Below are 25485 nucleotides of genomic sequence, written 5' to 3' on the forward strand. Positions count from 1 at the left end.
TTATTAAGCTTTAAACTTTTTCTTTAGACCAAATTTTTTATTATAGTTATTCCTACACAGTTGTTTAAAGAAGAAAAATATGTTTACATGGTTTAAGAAAATTAGGAAACAAAAAATAAATTCCTTTAGGTATGTATTTCTTTATGAGATAGATGGAATCTTTTCTACTTCCTCTTTATTTATGCGTGTTTGTATGTCTGTTACCTTGTATTATTAGAGTAAAAGGCAGAATTCAACATCGATCTTTTTTTTTTTTTTTTTTTGCTTTTAGGGCCACTCTCGCAGCCTATGGAAGTTCCCAGGCCAGGGGTCAAATTGGAGCTACAGCTGCTGGCCTATGCCACAGTAATAGGGGATCCAAGCCATGTTCCACTCCACCACAACGGGAACTCCCAGCATTGGTCTTTATTACTAGTTTTTCTGTTTTCATGTGATGTGTGGGAAACTTTTTCACAAAAATTTGTGTCGGGGAATTCAAAACTATTTAAAAAACCTTTATCATCTGACAGCTACTTCAGGTCTTGCCTCATTTTTGTTTATCACCTACAATCAGAACCCACTCAAAGATTTGTTACCCAGGTTTTGGAGCCAGTAACTGTGCCAACAACTTGGCACTTCTATTTCCTTCTGTACCTTTGCCTGTCTCTCCAGAAGGGTTTTTGTTTTTGTTTTTTTCCTGGGACAGTATGCTCGATAAGATTAGGAATGGATTAAAGATGTATGGAGTTCCCGTCGTGGCGCAGTGGTTAACGAATCCGACTAGGAACCATGAGGTTGCGGGTTCGGTCCCTGCCCTTGCTCAGTGGGTTAACGATCCGGCGTTGCCGTGAGCTGTGGTGTAGGTTGCAGACGAGGCTCGGGTCCCACGTTGCTGTGGCTCTGGCGTAGGCCGGTGGCTACAGCTCTGATTCAACCCCTAGCCTGGGAACCTCCATATGCCGCGGGAGCGGCCCAAGAAATAGCAACAACAACAACAAAAAAAGACAAAAGACAAAAAAAAAAAAAAAAAAAAGATGTACTGTATTGTATTTTGGTTTTGGAGAAGGGCAGTTGTGAAAGAAGTAGTTGAAGAAAACAACTTAGAAACCATGGCACATTCTTAGGTATAGGTACATCAGGTTCTTTTTCAGAAAAAAGTACCTGTGAAGGTTGACTCTCTGGACTTTAATTTCCTTAAAAGTGTTCACATATACCTGTACCTCTTAGTACATGGAAAGCCTTCAGCTATCACCCGGGGCAGGTTCACCTTCAGAAGAGTGCAGAAGCTACAGAATCTGAGCAACCAACAATCTCAGCACATTGTCCTGAGACTTTGGGGCCCCTATAGAAATCACTGGATGTTAGAATTTTAAGTTTTTAAATATTTCATATGGTTTATATGTGTATAGTAATTTATTTCCCAACTATTTCCATCTATATATTAAATGATCCTTGTAAACACTCCCTTAAAGACCAGCATCCATTTTCATTCGTCATTATCCCTATTTCTAAATTGCCGAGATAGTGTTTTGGCCTAAAGAAACATGGCATTAGAGTCAGAAATAGATGCCATGTTTCCATTTGTAATTCATTGTTCTTTCTACTATATTAGTTACATAATACACAATTAATTGTTGCATTTTATAAAAGATAAAAAAGTCAAGGTGAAATATAGACAGAATAGTGGCTTTCCTGGGCTGATGTTTGAAAACTTTAGTGATATATAAATCATCTATTTATATATATATCTTTGTTCTGAAGTAAAATCATATCGCCAGGCTGACAAGGTACGATTATTGGCAAGCCTGTTTTTTCTAAATACTATACAAAAATGAATAGAAAAATGAAAAAGCTAGGTTTGATTTTCTTTCTTTTTTTTCCTGAGTAAGTTTGAGAAGGCCTACTTCTTTATCGCTCAGCCACAGAGAAACACTGAACTTCTGTATCCTTTCTAAGCTAAAGATTGTTGTCAAAGTAAAGGTCATGTTAGGATATCCTGGCAGATCAAGTAACGATCACATCTTCTTTTCTAACAGCACTCAAACCCGGGGCATGCTGGACCCTTTCCTGTTGTGTCGGTGCACAACAACCCAGTCAATCCAACCAGCCCTACTACAGCTACCATGGCAAATGCAAATCGAGGTCCCACCAGCCCGTCTGTTACAGCAATAGAACTAATTCCCTCAGTGACCAATCCAGAAAACCTTCCATCGCTTCCAGATATTCCACCCATACAGGTTTGTATTTGAGTCAAATGAGAGTTTAAAACCTGTTAATAGGGAGCTAGAGTATTTATTTCTGGTTGGGTGTGAGGGGTTTTTTTGTTTATTTTTAATTCAGGAGCAACTTTTTTGGGGGGGGGGAATTTCCAAAGAGAGTGTGAATATTTGAATTTTTAAAAGTTATGTGTGCTAAAACTAGCACTTCTCAATATTTTAAAGTTACAGGGTGTCAGCTTTGCCAATCTTCCAAACCTCGTGTTGAATGAAGCACTTCTGTTATAAATTTAACTCGGTGGGGGGGGGGGCACCCAGGGCCAAGATACAGTCAAATTTTTGTCAGTCTTCTGTTAAGTCCAAAAGGGGTAGTCAGCCTCTGGTGCAGACAGGTTGGACTGAGAAAAGGAGCGATTGGAAGGTCTAGTAGCAGGCGTGTTGAGGGGTTTACTGAGAGAGGAAGTGATAATGCGGAATAGATGATGGAACGTGAAGGGCCTTTGAGCTGTTTGTCCTGTTGCTTTCACCTGTAGCATTTTTCTGAAGAAAAATAGCATTCGATGCCTTCTGAAATTTTATAAATTCATTCGAATTCAAGGCATTTTATTTTTAAATATAAATACAAAATTTGAAGGTTATACTGAGTCATCTCATGCATTGTATGAGTTATTCAGAGTCAGAGGAGCAAGAAGTAGGGACTCTACTATAAAGACACTAGGACCCATAACTTACTTTATGGCTGCAGTTTAATATTTTTATGTGTTTAGTGGATTTTTAGAGTTAGTTTTAAAGGATGTTTCTCTAACTTCAGAATTACTGTGAAATCACTAACTTGTGAATTTTCTTAATCTGATTGCTTACCTGGTAATATGAGAGATCTTTTTGGGCTAAGTGGATAGTCGTACTAGAAGCACAGGACTATATATATAAAAGGGAAAATTTGGGGATATATCAACAAAATATGTGTAAGTTGAAAGCTTAGAAATATAATGAACTTTCAGTTTAATGCTTAAAATTTTCTCATATGATACATAATATGCCTTTTTTATGGATGAAAGTAAGAGGTTAATGACTTTCCGAGTCATCCAGTAAATGGATAAGTTGGAATTCAAAGCTCAATTCCTAATTACAAATCCAGTTCTCTCCCCGACATCCATAGAGATTGCAGGGAGATAGTTTGGGATTTCAAGCCTGGAAAGGTAGAGTTTTGAGAGTCTTTGGGCAACCATAGAGAAATAGGGACAGTGTTAAAGGAATCATTCAAATTTTACCAAGCACTCATTGCATGCTAAAATGCTTGGGCATTGAAGATAAAAAGAAACAAGACATGGTTCCAATTCTTAAGAATTTTTCAAAGGAAGAAGGAAGGTTGCCAATGTCAAACTTAATGTAACTTGCTAGGGCCACACTGACATTGATTCAGTTCTTCTCACAAAGCACAGATGGAAGAAGGATAGATGCTCCATATCTTTGAAAAGCTGGGCATCCTTATCATCTTGCCCAAAAGAGCTTTGAAATCAAGACAAGGAGCTCCGGAAAATATCCCCTTCTATCTTTAGTTTTTTTAAGTAGGGTAGAAGGAGCAGATCCCCCCCCCCCCTTTTTTTTAAAGGGCTGCACTCACAGCATATGGAGGTTCCCAGGCTCGGGGTCTAATCGGAGCTACAGCTGCTGGCCTACGCCACAGCCACAGCAACACCAGGTCTGAGCTACATCTTCCACCTACACCACAGCTCATGGTAACGCCAGGTCCTTAACCCACTGAGTGAGGCCAGGGATCGAACCCGCAAGCTCATGGTTCCTAGTTGGATTGTTTCCACTGCGCCATGACAGGAACTCCCAACGCTGGATCTTTAACCCACTGAGCAAGGCCAGGGATTGAACCTGTGTCTTCATTGATGCTAGTCAGATTTGTTTCTGATGAGCCACGACGGGAACTCCCATGTCTTCTTTTATGAACCTTCTCTTCCTTGTAGACATGTGGTCTAACCTTATTTTTATTTACTCATTTTTTAAAAGTACTGTTTACTTTTAAAAGTTAAGGTATGATTAACATACCGTAAAATCCAACTTTTGAAAAGTGTATAATTCATGAGTTCCCATTGTGGCTCAGTGATAACAAACCTGACCAGATCCATGAGGACATGTGTTTGATCCCTGGCCTTGCTCAGTGGGTTTAGGATCTGGTGTTGATGTGAGCTGTGGTGTGGGTCACAGATGTGGCTTGGATCCTGCCTTGCTGTGGCTGTGGTGTAGGCCAGCAGTTGCAACTCCAATTCGACCCCAGCCTGGGAACTTCCATATGCTGCAGATACAGCCCTGAAAAGACCAAAAAAACAAAAACAAACCAATTCAGTGGTTTTTAGTATATTCATAAGATTGTGTAACCATCACTATCTAATGCCAGAACATTTTCGTCACCCCAAAAGAAGCTACCCATTAGCAGTCACTCTCTATTTCCGTCTTTCCTAGCCTCTGGAAATCACTAATTTACTTTGTTTTTATGGATTTTTCTGGACATTTTGTATGAATGGACTTATGCAATATGTGGCCTTTTATGTCTGGCATCTTTCACTTAGCATAATGTTTACCAGGTCCATCCACATGGTAGCATGTATCAGTACTTAATTCCTTCTTATGGCTGAATATTCCATTCTGTGAATATACCACATTTAGTCACCCATTCATCAGCTGATGGACATTTGAATTTCTACTTCTTGGCTATTAGGAATAATGCTGCTGTGAACATTTGTGTGCAAGTTTTTGTGAACACAGGTTATCAGTTCTCTATGTAAATTTCTAGGAGTGGAATTTCATGGTCATGTTGTATGTTTAAGTTTTTGAAGAACTGCCAAACTTTCCCACAGTGGCTGCACCATTTTTCATTCTCAGCAGCAGTGTCAGTGTACACGGATTTCACGTTTCCCATATCCTTGCCAACACTTGTTATTGTCACCTGCTTTTAAGAGCAATTAGAGGTGATTACCACAGAAGTACAGTAACAGTAAGAAGTAGTTAGCCATATGAATCAAAAAGAAAGGAAAGCAAACCTTTCATCCCTTAAAGAATCACCTACTTCCTCCTATCTTGTAGTTTCTATGGTATAGTGAAAAGAAACCTGGGGGAGGTTAGACAGAAGGAAGACATAGCACTAACTATGCAACTCAAACAGGAAAAACCAGGCAGCTTGTTGATATACCTTAAAACTGATCGATACGGCCATCCAATATGGATTTAGGAGTTCCCATCATGGCGCAGCGGAAACGAATCCGACTAGGAACCATGAGGTTGCAGGTTTGATCCCTGGCCTTGGCTCAGTGGGTTGAGGATCCAGCATTGCCGTGAGCTGTGTTGTAGGTCGCAGAGGTGGCTTCGATCTGGCGTCACTGTGGCTGTGGTGTAGGCTGGTAGCAACAGCTCCAATTAGTCCCTTAGCTTGGGAACCTCCGCATGCCATGGGTGTGGTCCTAAAAAGACAAAAAGAAGTTGATTTATTTATATATATATATATTCTCTCAGCCTGAATTTTTTATTTATTGTTTATTGCACTCTGCTGACTGTCCATCTCTAGCAGAGTGACCTTGGGTTACGTGATGAATACATTTTAAATAGCTAAATGTATGTTAAATTCTGTTCAGATTAGTTTATATTTAATAAATATAGTATTCTACTAATTTATTGCATGCTTTGTAAACAATTTTCCATATTTGGCATACTTAGTAACTTAATTTATCTGAATATTATACAGGATATTATGAAGTCTTGGGAAATCTGTGTGTGTCTTTCTGATATTCACCTATAGGTGTACATGTTATAGAATACCCATTTCTGTACTGTGTTCCCAATGCTGGCTGTCTTCCATCTTTACCAATGTGTATAGTTATCAATGATGGTTGTTGATTTCATTTACGTTTCTTTTATTTGTGTGGTTTGTTATCTTTTCTTAGGTTCATTGATAATTTGAATTCCTTTGTGGATTGTCTTTTTCCTTTAAATTTATAGAAATTATTTATATAGCACTTAACCTGTTCGATGCAGTTATTCAGGGATTTCTTTCTTTTTTTTTGTCTTTCTGCCTTTTCTAGGGCCGCTCCCATGGCATATGGAGGTTCCCAGGCTAGGGGTCTAATCAGAGCTGTAGCCACTGGCCTATGCCAGAGCCACAGCAACAAGGGATACGAGCCGCGTCTGCAACCTACACCACAGCTCACGGCAATGCTGGATCCTTAACCTGCTGAGCAAGACCAGAGATTGAACCTGCAACCTCATGGTTACTAGTCAAATTCGTTAACCACTGAGCCATGATGGGAACTCCTCAGGGATTTTAAAAAACATTGGTTTAGGAGTTTCTACTGTGGTGCAGTGGGTTAAGAATCTGACTGCAGTGGCTCAGGTTACTGTGGAGGCATGGGTTTGATCCCTAGCTTAGGGCAGTGGGTTAGGGGATCTGGCATTGCCGTAGCTGGGGGTTAACATTCATTCCCTGGCCCAGGAACTTCCATGTGCCATGGGTGCAGCCATTTTTTTTAAAAAAAGCATTGGTGTAATGAACAAGTGAATTAATGTTTTTCCAGGTAGACCTCTAACTTTATTTGTAGTGACTCTTTGTTTTTTGTGTTTTTGCATTTTAGGGCTGCATGTGCAGTCTATGTAAGTTCCCAGGCTAGGGATCTAGTTGGACTGCAGCTGCCGGCCTATGCCACAGCCATAGCAACATGGGATCCGAGCCACGTCCAGCGCGGGATACTTGAACCACTGAATGAGGACAGGGATCAAACCCACATCCTCATGGATACTAGTTGGGTTCATTACCGCTGACCACAACGGGAACTCCCTCTAGTGACTCTTAATCCATGTTTGGTGAAACCTTGAGGTAAATACTTAAGCTGGCATTTCCCCATTGGTGCTATAGTGGCATCAGGGAAGCCCTTCTTTGTGCTTGTGGTTTGCCCCTTCCTAATCTTTCCACTGTTCTAGGCTTAAGATTGTGTCTCTGGCCAGCAACTTAAATTGTAGGTGGGAACGTATAAAAGGAGTGGGAGTAGAAATAGGTAACATGTTTTGAATCCCCCTCCTTTTTGTTTAGGTGGGACAGGGCTCAGCTTCCCTCTGTGGTCCCTGTTAGGAACCGCCCCTCTTCACAAATCCTCTCGTTGACTTTAGTTGCAGCTGGGGATTCTCCTGTAGTTTTAGCTTAGAAGTGAATCCTTGACCAAAAGCTGTGCCCCTGGGCAGGCACAACTGCTAATGTCCCTTCGTTGTCTCGCTAGTTAGCCCACAGCATACTCTCATTTTTAGCCCTTTATGTCTCTGACATGACATTTTTTAAGGGCTTTTATGAGAAAGGCCTATTTACTTTTGGGGGGAGGGGTATAATTGACATAAAACATTAATTTTAGTTGTAGAACATAGTAATTTGATATTTGTAAACATTTCAAAATGATTACCACAGTAAATCTAGTTAATGTTAGTCACCACACATAGTTAAAAAAAAGTTTGTGTACGAAATGAGGGTTTTGAAGATTTATCCTCTTAGCAACTTTCAGATATACAGTAGAGTATTCCTTGTTGTCACCATGGTATATATTACCCTCCCATGATTGATTTTGAAACTGGAAGTGTTTACTTCTTGATCCCTTTCACCCATTTAGCCCACCCACCACCTCTGGGACCCCACAAATCTATTCTCTGTATTTTTTCATATATCAGATCATATGATGATCCTGTCTTTAAAGGAACTTCCATACTGTTTTCCATAGCAGCTGTACCAGTTTTTTTATATTCCCACAAAAAACGCAAGAGTTCCCTTTTCTTTGCATTCTTACCAGCACTTGTTATCTCTTGGCCTTTTGGTAGCAGCCATTCTGACAGCTGTGAGGTGATATTTCAGTGTGGTTTTGGTTTGCATTTCCTGATGAGTGATGTTGAGCACCTTTGCTTATACCTGCGGCCATATGCATGTCTTCTTTGAAAATATCTCTATTCAGATCCTTTGCCCATTTTTTAATTGGATTGTTTGGTTTTTTTGCTCTTGAGTTGTATGAGTTCTTTATGTATTTTGGATGCTAACCCTTTATCAGATAAATTATATGTGAATATTTTATGTTTCAGTAGATTTCCTTTTCATTTTATTGATGGTTTCCTTTGCTGTGCAGAAGCTTTTCAGTTTGCCGTTTATTTTTGCCTTTAGAATCAGATCCAAAAAATCATTGCCAAGACCAATATCGAAGAGCTTACTGCCTATGTTTTCTTCTAGTTTTATGGTTTCAGGTCTTTAATCCATTTTGAGTTGATTTCTGTGTATGGTGTAAGATAGTCTAGTTTCATTCTTTTGCATGTGGCTATCCTGTTTTCCCAACATTGTTTATTGAAGACACTGTCCTTTCCCAGTTGTATATTCTTAGCTCCTTTGTCTTAAATTAACTGACCATATATGTGTGGGTTTATTTCTGGCCTCTTTATTCTGTTTCACTGCTCTGTATATCTGCTTTTATGCCAATGTCATAATGTTTTGATTACTAGAGCTTTTTCGGGGGGATGGGGGCACATGGGAATTCCCTGACCAGGGATTGACCCTTGCCACAGCAGCAACCCAGCCACTGTAGTGACAATGCCAGATCCTTAATCTGCTGCACCATAAGAGAACTTCTGATTACTATAGCTTTGCAATAGTAGTTTGAAATCAGGGCCTCGGATAACTCCAACTTTTTTCTTTTTTTTCTCAGGATTGCTTTGGCTATTTGGTTTTTCTGTTTTGTTGGTGGTGGTGGTGGTGTGTGTGTGTGTGTGTGTGTGTGTGTGTGTGTGCACGTGTGGTTCCATAAGGGATTGTAGGAATGTTTGTTCTATTTCTGTAAAATATGCCATTGGAATATTAATATGGATTGCATTGAATCTGTAGATTGTTTTTCATGTTATAGACATTTTAACAATTTTAATTCTTTTATTTTAACAATATTAATTCTTCCAATCCCTGAGCTCAGAGTATTTTTCCATTTATTTGTGTCGTCTTCAGTTTTTTTCATCAGTGTTGTACAGTTTTCAGTGTAGATATCTTTTACCTCCTCATTTAAAGTTAATCTTGGTTAGTTTATTCTTTTTCATGTAATTTTTAAGTGGGATTGATAATTTCTCTTTCTGATATTTCATTATTAGTGTATAGAAATGCAACAGATTTTTATACTGATTTTGTGTTTTGCAGCTTTACTGAATTTGTTGAAATTTTTGGGTGGAGTCTTTAGGGTTTTCCATATATAATAACGTATCATCTGCAAATAGTGAGAGTTTTATATCTTCCTTTTCAATTTATTTGCTCTGGTAAGACTTCAAATACTATGTTGAATAAAAGTGGTGAGAGTGAGCATCCTTGTCTCTTTCCTGAGCTCACGGGAGAAGCTTTCATTTCTCCAGCTTTTCACTGTTAGGTATGATGTTAAATGTGGACTTACCATAAACAGCCTTTATTGTATTGAGGTACATTCCCTCTATACCCCACTTTGTTGATAGGTTCAACTTAGAGTTATGATGAAAACTTTACTTTAGCTTAAGGAAGCAACAGTTTAGCTGAGTTTGATGTAGGATAATCTGTTTATTAGTAAACTGTGAGTATAAGTGATTATACTAATGAAATTATTAACTTCTCTGCTTTAATCAAAGCAAATCTGTCTTTCTGTTCTTTTTCTTTAGTTGGAAGATGCTGGTTCAAGTAGTTTAGATAATCTACTAAGTAGATATATCTCAGGCAGTCACCTACCCCCACAGCCCACAAGCACCATGAATCCCTCCCCAGGACCCTCTGCCCTGTCTCCAGGATCATCAGGTAAAGTGAGCTGAGGTACCGCCTCATTTCTTTAACACCTTAAAAATGTATCTCTCATCATATGTATTAGGTTTCTTGGAGAAACAGAACCAGGAGGAGAGGGGCACGCGCTCGCACGTGCGTGTGTGTGTGTGTTTGTGTGTGTGTAGAGACAGAGAAGAGAGAGCCTGAGGAATTAGTTGGCTCACTTGATTGTCTGGGCTGGCAAGTGCAAAATCTGCAGGCCAGGTCAGCAGGTTGCAAACTTAGGCAAGAGTTGATGTTTGTTTTGAATTGAGTCAGAATTCCTTCTTGTTGCGGGGACCTCAGTCTTTTCTTTTAAAGTCTTCAATGGATTGGAGGCCTGCCCTCATTTATGTTTTACTCAAAATCTACTGATTTAAATATCAATCCCATCTAAAAAGAATCTTCACAGCAGCATCTGGACTGGTGTTTGGCTGGCTAAACATCTAGGTATTGTATTCTAGCCAAATTGAGACATAAAATAACCATTACAGTAACATTTTTTTCTCCTTATTGTGCTTTCTAATTGCTTTTTTCAAATACTGTGGATAGGCTTGAGCAAACTGAAATAATATTAATGTATATATCTGTAGCATACACTCTTTAGAACTCTAAAGTACCCCCCCCCCCAGCTCTTGGCTTTTTCATGCTTTTTGCTGCATTTGAAGATGCACTTTTACGTCTTATATTTTACAATACAAGCTATCAGTTGAAGACTTTTTTTTTTTTTTTTTTTTTGGTCTTTTTGCCTTTTCTAGGGCCACACCCTCGGCATATGGAGGTTCCCAAACTAGGGGTCTAATCAGAGTTGTAGCCACTGGCTTATACCAGAGCCACAGCAACGTGGGATCCGAGCCGCGTCTGCAACCTACACCACAGCTCACGGCAATGCTGGATCCTTAACCTACTGAGCAAGGCCAGGGATCGAATCCGCAACCTCATGGTTCTTAGTCAGCTTCGTTAACCACTGAGCCACGACGGGAAGTCCAGTTGAAGAATTTTTTGATTTCAACCCAAGTTTAAAACATTTTGTTAAAAAATGAAAAAATTGAAGAATTGTTTAAAAAGCAAGATTTGAGGAAGGACAAGTGAATTGTCACTTTGCAGTTAAAAATTTTTAATTTCTTGGAAGCTACTAAAATATGACTGATCAAGCTCATGAGTTATTTATTACATGAATGAATGATTAAAGCAACTCCATACAGATTGACAGTGCAGAAGTGGTTATAAAATATATTTTTCATGGTTTTCTACTGAAACATACTACCTCATTATTTTTAGAGTAAGAATACTTCCAATTTAAATGTGGGTTTTTCATTAAATGCATTGTTAATACATTTTTTAAATCATATTATTTTTGAGGTTTAATATACATATTCCAGGACTCCTACAAGAACAATTAATGGAAATCTAACATATTTTCTAAATGACTTGAGGTGGGACAGCAGGTAACTTTCTCTTGATCTGGTCATTTTCAGTAATTGAATATTGTTTCTCTGAGAGGATTCTGAGAATGGTATCTGGGCTCAGCTGAGAGAAACTGGTAGATAGCTGCCAACCATTAGACTTAAAGACTAAGACTAGGTCTGATTTCCAAGGATTGCTGAATTGAGTTACAATAATCTTGAATTCTGTAACTAGTAGATAGAATTCTGAATTTTCTTAACTTGCCTAGAACTTATTTTGATTTATGTTTTTCAGGTTTATCCAATTCTCATACACCTGTGAGGCCCCCTAGTACTTCTAGTACTGGTAGTCGAGGCAGGTGAGTAATACATTGTTAATACCTTTATTTTTTCTTTTTATTAAGAAAAATTTCATATATGCATTTTAAAAAGTAGACTGTTAATGCCCGCTATGGCACAGTGGGTTAAGAATCCAGCTGCAGTGCCTTGGGTCTCTGGTGAGGCATGGGTTTGAGCCCTGCCTTGGCACAGAGGGTTAAAGGATCTGGTGTTGCCATAACTGCAGTTTGGATTCAGTCGCTGGCTCAGGAACTTCCATATGCCATGAGTGCAGCCTTGAAAAGACCAAAAAAAAAAAAACCATAATAAATTTCTCTATGCTTTTTACCCTTCTTCAATGATAATCAAGTTGTGTCCATTCTTATTTCTTCTGTACTGCTACCCATTCCCTCCTGATCTGGATTATTTTGAAATAAATCTTAGAGATTTTATTATTTTACTTATCAATGTTTTAGTATATATCACTTAAAGATAAGGAGTTTAAAGTTTTATAATCATTGAACCATTACCACACCAAAAAGAAAAATTTTTTTTGGTCTTTTTAGGGAGACACGTGCGGCATATGGAGGTTCCCAGACTAGAGGTTGAATCAGAACTGTAACCTCCAGCCTATACCATAGCCATAGCAAGATGGGATCCATGCCATGTCTGTGACCTACACCACAGCTTACAGCAGTGCCTGATCCTTAACCCACTGAGCAAGGCCAGGGATCAAATTTGGTTCTTGTGGACACTAGTCAGGTTTGTTACTGCTGAGCTACAGTGGGAACCCCCACACCAAAAAGAAAATTTAATAGCTGACTTCCTGACATCAGTAGAGCTATGGTTAATATTCAGGTTTCCTAATTTTTCTCAAATGCTTTTCTTTTCTTTTCTTTTTTTGCTTTTTGGGCCTGCACTCGCAGTATATGGAGGTCCGAAGGCTAGGGGTGTAGTCGGAGCTACAGCCGCTGGCCTACACCACAGCCACAGCAACACTGGCTCCTTAACCCACTGAGCGAGGCCAGAGATTGAAACCGCAACCTCATGATTCCGAGTTGGATTTATTTCTACTGAGCCACAATGGGAACTCCTCAAATGCTTTTCTTTTCTTTCTTCTTTTTCTTTTTTGTCTTTTGTCCTTTTAGGGCCGCACCCACGGCATATGGAGGTTCCCAGGCTAGGAGTCTAATCGGAGCTGTAGCCGCTGGCCCATGCCAGAGCCACAGTAACGTGGGATCCGAGCCACGTCTATGACCTACACCACAGCTCACGGCACTGCAGGATCCTCAACCCACAGAGCAAAGACAGAGATCGAACTCGAAACCTCATGGTTCCTAGTTGGATTCGTTAACCACTGAAGCACAACGGGAACTCCGCAAATACTTTTCTTAAAAAATAAATTGTTTAAATCAGATTCAGATAGGCACTATACATTGTCATCAACATATATATTGAGGCCAAATTCATTGTATTTGTTGAAGAAATGTCTTGTTTCTTCTCATTTCCCCTATTTTGTCATTTAAATACACTATACTACCTTCTGTTTTTTCTTTCATTAATGGTATTCAGATCAGGAGGTTTTTATTAGATTCAGGTTTGGTTTGAGTGCAAGAGATGGGGAGAATGTTTCATTGTGGTGACATGTACTTCTATCAGGGTCACAAAATGGTCTTTTTAGGGCCACATTTGAAGCATATGGAAGTTCCCAAGCTAGGGGTTGAATTGGAGCTGCAGCTGCCAGCCTATGCCACAGCCATGCCAGATGCATGGCGAGTCTGCAACCTATACCTCAGCCCACGGCCACACCGGATCCATAACCCACTGAGTGAGCCAAGGAATCGAACCTGCATCCTCATGGATCCTAGCAGATTGGTTTCCGCTGAGCCACGATGGGAACTCCAGTAAAGTGGTCATTTTTTTGTTTTTATAGCAACTATTAATGATCATGGCCTTAGCTTTTTTTTACTGGTTTAAAAATGATATTTTAATTACTGTATCATACTTCATACTTTATTAGTTTAGAATACTTGTATAAAGAAATTTTCTGCCATCAATTATTTGATTATAGGAAAGGCAGAATAAATTAACTCTTTGAGTTTATTTACCTGTTTTTATTATAAAGAGTTGATTCTCAGCACTCTTCAACAGTGAGTATAATTAACTTTGAGCTCATGTATTCAAACATGTTTTTGTATGTTCTGAAATTACAGATGTTATTTTTATTGATGCCTAAATTGTTCCATATATGGCTTGTCAGAACTTTTTCAGGTTGGCTTCTTAGTTACTTTGCTATAATATACCCAATAATACATGAAAGCATTCTTGTTTCCTATTATGAAATGATGTTCCAGGTTCACCTTGTATATTTCTTGCCTCAGGCCTGAAATCAGCCATTTCTCTTTAAGAAATCCTGGTCATATGGGTGGGGAAATGGTGCTTCGAGACAATCTTCTGGGTACTTTGGGGACTTACTGCTACTGAATTGTTGATGGTTTCTTAAGCCTTTTTGGTACAGAAAGCTAAGAAATGGTAGGGCATGTGTGTTTTATTAAAGATAAATACATTAAATGTTGACTGTTTATTAAAGTACATTAATTTTGCTGTTTGAATAATTTCATGAAGTGTAAGAAAGGTTTTATATGAATATTTTTTATTTGTATATGGGGGTATATATGCACTTTGAAGACTGGCTCTATATTATATACTTGCTTGCTTTTAAATTATGCTTTAAATAAATCAGTACTTGTATTTATTTATTTATTTATTTATGTAGTCTTTTTTTTTTTGCCACACCATGTCACGTGGAGGTTCCCAGGCTAGAAAGTCCAATTGGAGCTACAGCTGCTGGCCCGCGCCACAGCCACAGCAATGCAGGATCCGAGCTGTGTCTTCGACCTACACCATGGCCCACGACAATACCAGATCCTTAACGCACTGAGTGAGGCCAGGGATCTAACCTGCAACTTCATGGTTCCCAGTCAGATTCGTTTCTGCTGTGCCACAACAGGAATTCTGATCTATGTTTTTAAAAATTTGAAGCCAAATTTATACACACTCCTCTTAACGTGTTATGAAGTATCCTCATCTGCTATAAGGTTAAAAAATTCCTTTCACTTTAATGAGCATTTCATGTAAGTTGAACTTTTTATATAGTTGTTTTTATTTATACCATACAGTCAGACATATGTGACCTTCATTTTTATTTTTGTTAGCTGTGGGTCATCAGGAAGAACTGCTGAGAAGACAAGTCTTAGTTTCAAGTCTGATCAAGTGAAGGTCAAGCAAGAACCTGGCACTGAAGATGAAATATGTAGCTTTTCAGGAGCTGTGAAACAAGAAAAGACAGAGGATGGCAGGAGGAGTGCCTGCATGGTAAGTTCCCACTAAAGTCTATCAGGAGGGTTAAGGAGGTCACTTGAGTAATTATTCTATCTCTGGGTGTATTAGTCTGAAAGTGGTCATACTTTTGAATTTTTATGCCTGGTACGAGCCAATTATCTCTTTTTTCTGACTGACCTTTTTCATCTGCCAGCTATAATTGATCAGAAAAGACTTACTTGTATTAAGGACTCATTTCAGATTATCTTTTAGTTTGTAATTGGTCAATATTTTTGCCTCGATTCTAAGTTGGGTTCTAGCTTGTTCTACGTTTATTAATCATTTCAGTAGTCACATTGAGTCTCAAGCCACAAAAGATCCTTGGCTATTTCCTGGACCTTTGAGCTCAAGTTAAGATTCATGACATGAAAGAAGTTTAATGATCAAAAGTTTTATAATGCGAAGATTGCTTTTGGTTAGGAATTGTTAACCATTTATTAGAGTTCCTCAGATGGAATTTTATAAAATTTATAATACAGATTGAAGGAAGGACTAAGTCCCTCTTTTCTTAGAAATTTTGATGTTTTTTCTTCCTACCTAGGCTATGTCTCATTTTTGCATGGTTATTAGCACATAGAAATTCAACTCAGGGCATTAGTATATTGAATGCAGTTTATGTAGATTTAGAGATCTAGATACAGAGCTCTTCATTCAGAACTTGGTTTGGGAAGCACCCCCCCACCCACCCAAAAAAAACCTGGGTGCAAAAGGGTGGTGAAAGATTTTACAGTGTCATAATCTTCCTGTATTAGTAGAAATGATAAGTGGGCAGAAGAGTATTTTAAAATACTTCTCAAAAGCTCTGTGACAAAAGGACCTACTACATAGCACAGACAGCTGTATTTAATTTTTTTTTTTTTTTTTTGGCTTTATGGCTTTTTGCCTTTTTGCCTTTTCTAGGGCCGCTTCCCGCAGCATATGGAGGTTCCCAGGCTAGGAGTCTAATCGGAGCTGTAGCCACCAGCCTATGCCAGAGCCACAGCAACGTGGGATCCGAGCCACGTTTGCGACCTGCACCACAGCTCACGGCAACTGTGGATCCTTAACCCACCGAGCGAGGCCAGGGATTGAACCTGCAACCTCATGGTTCCTAGTCAGATTCATTAACCACTGCACCACAATGGGAACTTCCTTTTTTTAAAAAATATTTTTAATAAACCGTAATGGAAAAGAATCTGAAAAAGTTTGTGTGTATGTATATACATACATATACATACATTCGTGTGTGTGTATATATAACTGAGTCACTTTATATTTGGAAGTAATACAACATTGTAAATTAACTGTACTTCAATTTTTTAAAATGGTTAAAAAAAATAAAGGCACTATAAAAGGAAAAATAAGAAATAGTGTATCATAGTTCTCTGTAGTATCATAGTCTGTGTATCATAGCTCTTTGTAGGGAAACTATAACCCTGTGCTTACTTCCCAGTCAATATACCTAACAGTTAATTATTTCCTTTGTTATCTGGGTGGTCCAATATGAGACTGCTCCCTAAAATCATTCATTAACGTGCCTAAAAAATTTGGGGGTTATTTTCATTCTTTTATGTTACTAATATTTCAAATAATAATAAATGCCAAAATAATTTTAAGTTATGTCAGTATTTCATGTTGTAAGTACATGTTGACAAAACTTTATAAACATTCGCACATACACTGCATACAGTGAGGATTAAATGCTTCAAGAATTTGTCCTTGCTTTGTTTTAGTTGAGCAGTCCTGAGAGTAGCTTGACACCACCTCTCTCAACCAACCTGCATCTAGAGAGTGAGCTGGATGCGTTAGCAAGTCTCGAAAACCATGTGAAAACTGAACCCACGGATATGAATGAAAGCTGCAAACAATCAGGGCTCAGTAGCCTTGTTAACGGAAAGTCCCCAGTTCGAAGCCTCATGCACAGGTCGGCAAGGATCGGAGGAGATGGCAGTAACAAAGATGACGACCCAAATGAAGACTGGTGTGCTGTCTGCCAAAATGGAGGGGATCTCTTGTGCTGTGAAAAATGTCCAAAGGTCTTTCATCTAACTTGTCATGTTCCAACACTTCTTAGCTTTCCAAGGTACCAGTGAAATTACTTTTTTAGCTTATAAAAATACACAACAAAAAATCAGTTAGTTATTCAGGGCAGATGGCCTTCTTAAAAAGGGAGCCTATTCATTATCTTTTAGAGAAACTGACAGGTGAATGATGACATGACCGAGATCTAAGTTGTGCATTAATGATAAAAATAAACTATTTCTTGGCCTTCAGTTGATATTTAATATAAGCAAATTATGAGGGGTAAGAAAATAGGGTATAGAGAAACTTTTTTTTTTAGGGCTACATCTGTGGCATGTGGGAGTTCCCAGGCTCGGGTCAAATTACAGCTGCAGCTGCCAGTGTACACCACAGCCACATTGGATCCTTAACCCACTGAGCAGTGCCAGGGATGGAACCCATGAATCCTCATGTATGCTAGTTGGGTTTGTAACCCTCTGAGCCAGAATTGGAACTCCCAGGATATTGAGAAACTTAGTTTATTTCCTCTTGAAGATTTTTTTTAATGGCTGCATCCCTAGCAGATAGAAGTTCCTAGACCAGGGATTGAATCCGAGCCACAGCCATGACCTACGCTGCAGCCATGGCAATGCTGGATCCTTTAACCCAGTGTGCCAGGCCAGGGATCCAAGCTGCACTTCTGCATTAACCCTAGCTGCTAGAGTCAGATTCTTGACCCTTTGCACCACAGTGGAAACTCCTTGAAGATAATTTTTTAATTTGTCGCCAATCTTAGTAGGGTCTATAATGCCTTATTTACAAATACTATCCAGTTGGAGACAGCTCTATTGGGTCCTACCAAAAACTTGCCTTTCAAGAGCTTTGAAACATTAGAAAAGTTATTTAAGGAAAAAAAAAAAACAAGTATTTTGTAAAAAACACCATTAATATCTTAAATTTTTTTTTTTTAGGAATAGTTTCCTCTTAATCATTGCCAACAGTTAATTGCTAATGCCTGCCTGAAGTACTTGCAGATTTCTCAGGCTTTTCCTTTGATCCTCTAGTTGGAGTGTCTTTTAGTCATTAACTTTGGAATGGACAGTTACTGAACTCCTTATTTAGAACTTGGAGTAGAGATAATGAAGATTGAGGGAACATATGAGCATTGTCCTCAGACTCTGTGACTCCATGGCAGCTAAGTCTGGTTTTAAACATTCAGACATTCATTGTTGAGCACCCAAGGCAAGCTGATGATACCAGCTAATACAGTAGAATGATATGCAGGGCTAGGTTATGACACCTGTGGTCTGGTTATAATTCTGTAGTAAACTAACTTAGCTTTGTCAATTCACTAATTTTTAGGGATTAATTTCTGTATCTATAAATGATAGAGTTTGGGAGTTCCCATCGTGGCTCAGTGGTTAACGAATCCGACGAGGAACCATGAGGTTGTGAGTTCGGCCCCTGCCCTTGCTCAGTGGGTTAAGGATCCTGCGTTGCCGTGAGCTGTGATGTAGGTCGCAGACTCGGCTCGGATCCCATGTTGCTGTGGCTCTGGCCGGCAGCTGTAGTTCCGATTGGACCCCTAGCCTTGGAATCTCCATATGCCGCGGGTGCGGCCATAGGAAAAAGGGGGAAAAAAAAAAAGCAGTTTGAATTAGAAGAGCTCTTTTTCTTCCCTAACATTTGCCATAGGAGTTGCGGGGGGCCGGGGCGGGGGGCATGCTCATGGCATGCAGAAGTTCCTGGGCCAGGGATTGAACCCAAGCTGCCACAGTGACAATGACAAATTCTTAAGGAGTTCCATGGTGGCCTAGTGGTTAACATATGTATGCTCATGCAGTTTCATCTTCAGTTGATTTTAGACACCATAAGATAAGTGGATTCATACTTAATTCTTTCAGCCTTCCTTCCCTAACCCTTACCCCCAAGTTTTGCGGTTTTTTTTTTTTTTTTAAAGTAAACCAGTGTCCTTGGGAAAACCCACCTTCTTTCTACCTGTAGACAAAAAAGTTCACATCTCTTCTCAGATTCCTAAGAAGTAATTGAATTTTTCAAAAAGGGCAGCATTATTCAACTAAAGCAACCTTTAGTATTAGAAAAGTGGACATATATGAATAGTACCTGAATATTTTTCTAAAGAACTGTAATTCTCACTTAAATCTTAGTACATCTATGGCAAATGACTATATCTTCTAACGGCCTTTATCTTCACTCTTAGAAAAGAAAAAGCCTTAATTTCAAGACCAAAATGCCAATGCTTTTATTTCTTTTGGGTAGTAACATCTGCTGGAATGTTATGATTTTGCCATGAAAGCTTTCTCTCAAAGGCAGATGCTGTGGAAGAAATCGAAAGTGTTGACACAGTGTTAGTGTAATCCCTGGATTTAGAATGCATATATGAAGGAGGAGGGAAAGGAGAGAATGCATGTGAAGTAATGTATCAGAGTTTATATTAGGATTTCTGTCAAACCATAAACTATTGACTGAGCAGATTTAAAAGATCAGACATGAAAAAAAAAACACGATTATTTTTGACATGTTTAATACATGCTAAAACAGTACAAGATAGCTGAGAAACTCTGTATCCTGTACTCTTCTTCGTGCATGTGGCGTCACTGTGATGGTGATAACTGGGTTTTAAAAATTGGTCTTAAGCTACAAGTTCTGATCTTCAGCTTGTTTATCAAATAGCTGATATTCAGCTATTTGAATAGAGATAGTGGTTTTTTACTGCTTTCCAGAAGGTGGTCAGTTGAAGAGTGGAAACGTTTTTGGAAGTTTTCATCACACAGCTTTACTTTATGAGATGAGGCAGAAATAGTACCTCTCTTTTCCACACAAACTGGAAAGGAAACAAGACACTGGAGAATTAGCTTCCTTAGAGCAAGTTTTGTTGTAATTACATGGACTAATTGCCTATTTCCTTCTTTAGTGGGGACTGGATATGCACATTTTGCAGAGATATTGGGAAACCAGAAGTTGAATATGATTGTGATAATTTACAGCATAGCAAAAAGGGGAAAACTGTACAGGGGTTAAGCCCCGTGGACCAAAGGGTAAGTGTCAAACAACTTGATTTATTATACGGATTCTGTAGTTGTCTGGCTGTACATCTTTTTGTCCTTCTTCATGTAATATACATGTAACCTGATAAATTTCCTTTTTTTTTAATCTCTCTGATAGTATGTTCCTGACTTCTGAAATCTTTATCTCTAGCCCTCAGCTCCAGGCTTTTATATCAAGCATCCTCATACTTAAGATTTTGGTTGTGAAATGCTGCTTTTTGAAGGAGAGCATTAGAAATCAATAAAAACAAGCAAATAACATAAAAAAGCTGCATTCCTCCCCCCGTAGTCCCCATCATCACCATTTTCCTATTCCCCCCACCATTACCTTCTGAGATAGCCATCATAATTTTTCATCTGCATTGTTTTAATAATCTCTTTACTGAATTCCCTGATCTACTCTCTTGCCCCTTACAGCCCATTTTCTGTACTGTTCTTTTTTAAAAAATATGTCAGCAGCTCTCTCCCTTCCTTGCTTAAAAATCCTCTAATATAGCTTCCCATCATAGAATGAAATCTAAAATCCTCTGATTTCACTCATATTTTTGTTGATCTGGTCTAGTTTGATTTCCAAAGACAGAGTGTCTGTCACATAGTTTTGTGGCCATTACAGTTATGTTTGGCTTTGATCTGATGTATAAACTTGCAAAATTCATCCTCCACTGTCTTTGAGGAGAAGGTATGTATTTAGAGTATAGAAACATATGCTAAAAGAAATTTAAGCAGATAAAAACTATAAATGTAAAATTGCCTTTCAATTTTATTCTGATTGTATAAAAAAATTCTGGAATTGGATTGAGATTGAGAAGACAGTTTTTATTTAATTTTGAACCTAAGCAGAATCCTTTCAAGAAAGGGAATAGCCAACCCCCTCCCCCACCACCTGACCCCCCCCTCCCCGCCCAAAAAAAAGGGAGTTCCTGCTGTGGCACAGTGGGTTAAGAATCCCCACAGTAGCTGCTGCTTCGGCCTAGATTCAGTCCCAGGCCCAGGAGCTTCCATGTGCCATGGGTGTGGCCATAAAAGGGAGGGGGGGGCGCCAGAATATAGACTGTGTCTTGCCTGCCTCAGGGAATTACAATGAGTAGCAACAATGATAAATTTTTGTATAGAATGCTGTGTATATTGCATTTATGACTTCTTTCCATTTGTGTAGTTAGAAGTAGGTAAATTATCTGAGTTTATTTTATTTTTTTGTCTTTTCTAGGGCTGCACCCGCGGCATATGGAGATTCCCCAGCTAGGGGTCTAATCAGAGCTCTAGCCGCCAGCCACAGCCACAGCAATGTGGGATCACAGCCGCATCTGTGACCTATACCACAGCTCACAGCAACGCCAGATCCTTAACTCACTGAGCAAGGCCAGGGATCAAACCTGCAACCTTAGGGTTCCTAGTCAGATTCATTAATTGCTGAGCCATGACGGGAACTCCAATTTACCTACTTTTTAATCAAATAAGAACACAGCCACTCTGTCTTTGATAAAGTTCATTTAAAGTAGGACACTAAATGGGAAACAAGGTAGTTTTCTTTGGGTGTGTATATTTTGTTGGATAACTAGTATGTATCTAGGAGGCTTATTTTCAGTTTTGTTGTAATAATACTGAGAAAGTTCTCTTCTCCCTAAGATATTCGTGAGAATAACATTTCATAGATTTTCCTTTTTTTTCTTGGGCCAGAAATGTGAACGTCTTCTGCTTTACCTCTATTGCCATGAATTAAGTATTGAATTTCAGGAGCCAGTTCCTGCTTCGGTGAGTTATTTAGTTAGTACCTTCCTAGTGAAGATGTTTAGTATAATACTTAAGGGTATGGGCCATAGCCTTAGACTGATGTTAAAACTAAGGCTTCTTGAATAATTTCCTCAATCAAGGTGCTTATTAAGTTCTCTTTTCTAATACTGTTTCTTCCCTTTTTGGGTTATTTTGAGGATTCCACACATAACCTGTGTAAAATGTTTTAGCATAGTACCTGATAAAATTTCTGATTAATAAGACGTACTTATGATTTATTAGGGTAAGTGGCATATAAAATTCACTTGTTAAAATTGCAGTCTGTTTTTAAAGACTTTGTTGCAGTGATGAAAACTTAATGAATTTAATCACCATGTCCTCTTTTACTTTTGAGATGGACATAAGGGATTTTAGGTACAGGTATAATAGAAAAAATCTTGAACTGGGAATCAAAAGACTTAACTTCTTCTCCTAGTTCTGCCATTAACCAACCTTGTAACTTTGGGGAAATTATGTAATTTTCTGCCTGCAGCAAGTGGAAGTTCCTGAACCAGGGCAATGACAATGCCAGATCCTCAACCTGCTGCACTACAAGAGAACTCTCTGCCTCTACTTTTTTAAACTATATAGTGGGAATATTGGACTAAATTATTTCTAAGATTCCAGTTCTGTGATTCTAGGATCTGTACCTTGGGGAGAAAACAATCTCTATATAAGAATTCATTTGAATAAAGTGTAAAGTTGAATCTTTCACATTGGTTCTGCCTTCAAAAACCCTTTATTTTGTAAGCCAATACCCTTTATCTTAAAGGAGACTTTTGTAAGGAATAAAGGCTCCAAAACCCCATAGTGAAAGAGAATACCAGGGATGCTCAGTGCCTCATAAATGGGATGAGAAGATGCTACACATATTTTATTTGGTTGCCATCAGTTATTGAATTAAAGTATTGAATACCAGGCAGGTTATATAGAGTATTGAATAGTAATTTGTTTACTAGGTAAGCTCAGAAATGGATTTTTTTTTTTTTTTTTGCTTTTTGCTTTTTAGGGCCACACCCACAGCATATGGAGGTTTCCAGACTAGGGGTCAAATCGAAGCTGTAGCCACCAGCCTATGTCACAACCATAGCAATGCCAGATCTGAGCCATATCTGCGATTTACACCACAGCTCACGCCAGCTCGGACCCTTAACCCACTGAGTGAGGCCAAAGATTGACTAGTGTCCATAAGGACACAGTTTCTGATTCGTTTCTGCTGAGCCACGATGGGAAGTCCTCAGAAATGGATTTTAAAATGCAAAAGGTCTAGATACAAGATAGATATTTTCTTCAGATAGTAATCATCTGTTACTGGACTTGAGATATAGGAGGTCTGTCTGGTCTGCAGGTTCAGGGACTTTACAGTAGAAAATGACGGACTGTGCAGTATTTTCATGAACTATTTAAGTAGCTTCTCTCTGTTCAGTTACTTACCAGGGATACACAGTTTTTGGCCAAAAGTTGGGACCAGAGCTCCTAAGCATGATCACTAAATGGTTAAGATTTTTTCTTGTATCGCTCCCATCTTTTCCCCTCTAATGCCATGACCAGAGTTCCTCTTATTAAACATTTTAATAATACATTTTGTAATATTTTTTCTTATTTTTACTAGTCATACAATTCTGATGGGCTATATGTGGCTTTTACACTAGTGGTCAGCCACCCCTGCTGATTGCTTTATTTCCAAATCTTTGTATTAAAAATAGGCCATGAAGACTGCTGCATATTCTGAATATGACTTGATTTTTATGATGTGATTATGGCGGAAGATTTAAAGTTCAATTCACTGTACTCAGAATTTGCATGCAGCTGGCTCAATAATCACATTTATCTCAATCAATAGGGTATGCATTTTCAAATTAAATACTTTGGCATTTTTGGAGAATCCTTATCTATACTTATTTGTTTCTTTAGATACCAAACTACTATAAAATTATAAAGAAACCAATGGATTTATCCACCGTGAAAAAGAAGCTTCAGAAAAAACATTCCCAACACTACCAAATCCCGGATGACTTTGTGGCTGATGTTCGTTTGATCTTCAAGAACTGTGAAAGGTTTAATGAAGTATGTTAGCTTCCAAACTATAGAGTCTTGAATTACTAGTTTTTGTTTGCTTCCTTATTTTGATTTTTGAATTTTGTTTTTCCTGCCAAAAGATTTTTCCAAGTTGATTTTTTAAAAATTTACTCTTGACAGAACTGAAGCAAAGTAAAATTTGATCACATCCACAGCTCCAAAGAAGAAAGTTGACTGTATTAATTTGAAGTATATACTTAAATATAATGTAATAAATTATGAATAATTTGCATATCCCTTCCCGAACATGTCAAGGGTTGAGATAACTAGAGACTACTTTCTATACTTAAGTATATATTTGTGGGTTACAGGCAAGCCTACGTTTTGGGTACATTTAGGAGAGGCATTTGTATCAGTGTCCTTTGGTTTTATTATTGACCATATAAATGTAGAACCTTAAAATTATAAACTTTGATGGCTTCTCTTAAATAGTAGGCCAGAATATATATAATGTTGAGTTTTCTGATCTCAGAATGTGACCTTCATTAACTTTGTCCTCAAAAAAAATACATAACCAAAGATGAGCTGTCTATACCTTTAGAAGAAATGTGATCGATATATACCTCCTTCAAGGAAATCTTTGTTATCTTTGGGAAAGGTCAAGCCTCTTATAATAATGAAAATACTCCTTAACAATAAGAGAAGACAGTGAAATTGGATGAGAATCCACTAACTGTTCAAAGAGATTACATTAATACTAAAATCTCTTCATTGCGAATAAATTTTGGGTGCTATATGATTATTCCTAAAAAATCACATTGGATCATTTAAAGTGTACTCACCATAATTGCCTTTGGAAGCACCTAGGTAACTTAAAGAAAAAATTTCTTATTAGGTGAAAAATCATCACCCTTATAGCAATATGCCATGGAGAATATAGTAAAACTTCACTCACTTTAAATTAATAGTCCCAAGTATTTTGTCTTATTTTCTAATCTAGTTAGGTTATTCAAATAAATATGGTTTTATGAACCATAGCTAACATTTGCCAGGAAGAAGACCCATTTTATCTGCTTCAATAAATAACTTATGATTAACAGAGTGTCATACAGATAGAATACTGATTAAGTCGTTGCTGAAAGTTTGGCAGTTTTTTTTTTTTAATTTCTTCTATTTGTTTCACAAGTATTTTTCTCTTAGATGTATTCAGACCAACACCTACGCAGGTTGACTTCACTAATTCAGAATTTGAGACAGTTTCACAGTAGCTTTAGTAATAGCTTTGTAAAGAAAGTGGGTCCATGTTCTGTATTATTCTAGAAAGCACTTAGCTGGTCATAGCAGTTTGTTCCCCCTAGTATGGCTGACTTTCGTCACCAATCCTATACAGTCTTATAACTTTAGAAAGGATTATAATTTCCCTTTTTTTTTTTTGACTCTGGTATCCTTTTTAGATGATGAAAGTTGTTCAAGTTTATGCAGAAACACAAGAGATTAATTTGAAGGTAAGCTTTTCAGACCATGCA

At 38.2% G+C, this 25485-nt stretch overlaps 1 protein-coding gene across 3 annotated transcripts in view; it reads left to right on the forward strand.

Annotated features, from left to right (window-relative positions):
* TRIM33 (tripartite motif containing 33) overlaps nt 1–25485 on the forward strand; it is a 136949-nt gene that overhangs the window by 106184 nt on the left and 5280 nt on the right. For 2 of the 3 annotated variants that reach the window (XM_021090008.1, XM_021090006.1), the window contains 9 exons: nt 2016–2216; nt 9882–10014; nt 11719–11782; nt 14957–15116; nt 16835–17184; nt 20038–20161; nt 21848–21922; nt 23855–24007; nt 25414–25464. In XM_021090008.1, the coding sequence (XP_020945667.1) occupies nt 2016–2216; nt 9882–10014; nt 11719–11782; nt 14957–15116; nt 16835–17184; nt 20038–20161; nt 21848–21922; nt 23855–24007; nt 25414–25464 (1311 nt within the window). The remainder of the gene's footprint in view (nt 1–2015; nt 2217–9881; nt 10015–11718; nt 11783–14956; nt 15117–16834; nt 17185–20037; nt 20162–21847; nt 21923–23854; nt 24008–25413; nt 25465–25485) is intronic. The other variant, XM_021090007.1, reaches the window with a different exon arrangement.

This window comes from Sus scrofa, chromosome 4 (assembly GCF_000003025.6).
Source record: "Sus scrofa isolate TJ Tabasco breed Duroc chromosome 4, Sscrofa11.1, whole genome shotgun sequence".
NCBI classification, from domain to species: Eukaryota; Metazoa; Chordata; class Mammalia; order Artiodactyla; family Suidae; genus Sus; species Sus scrofa.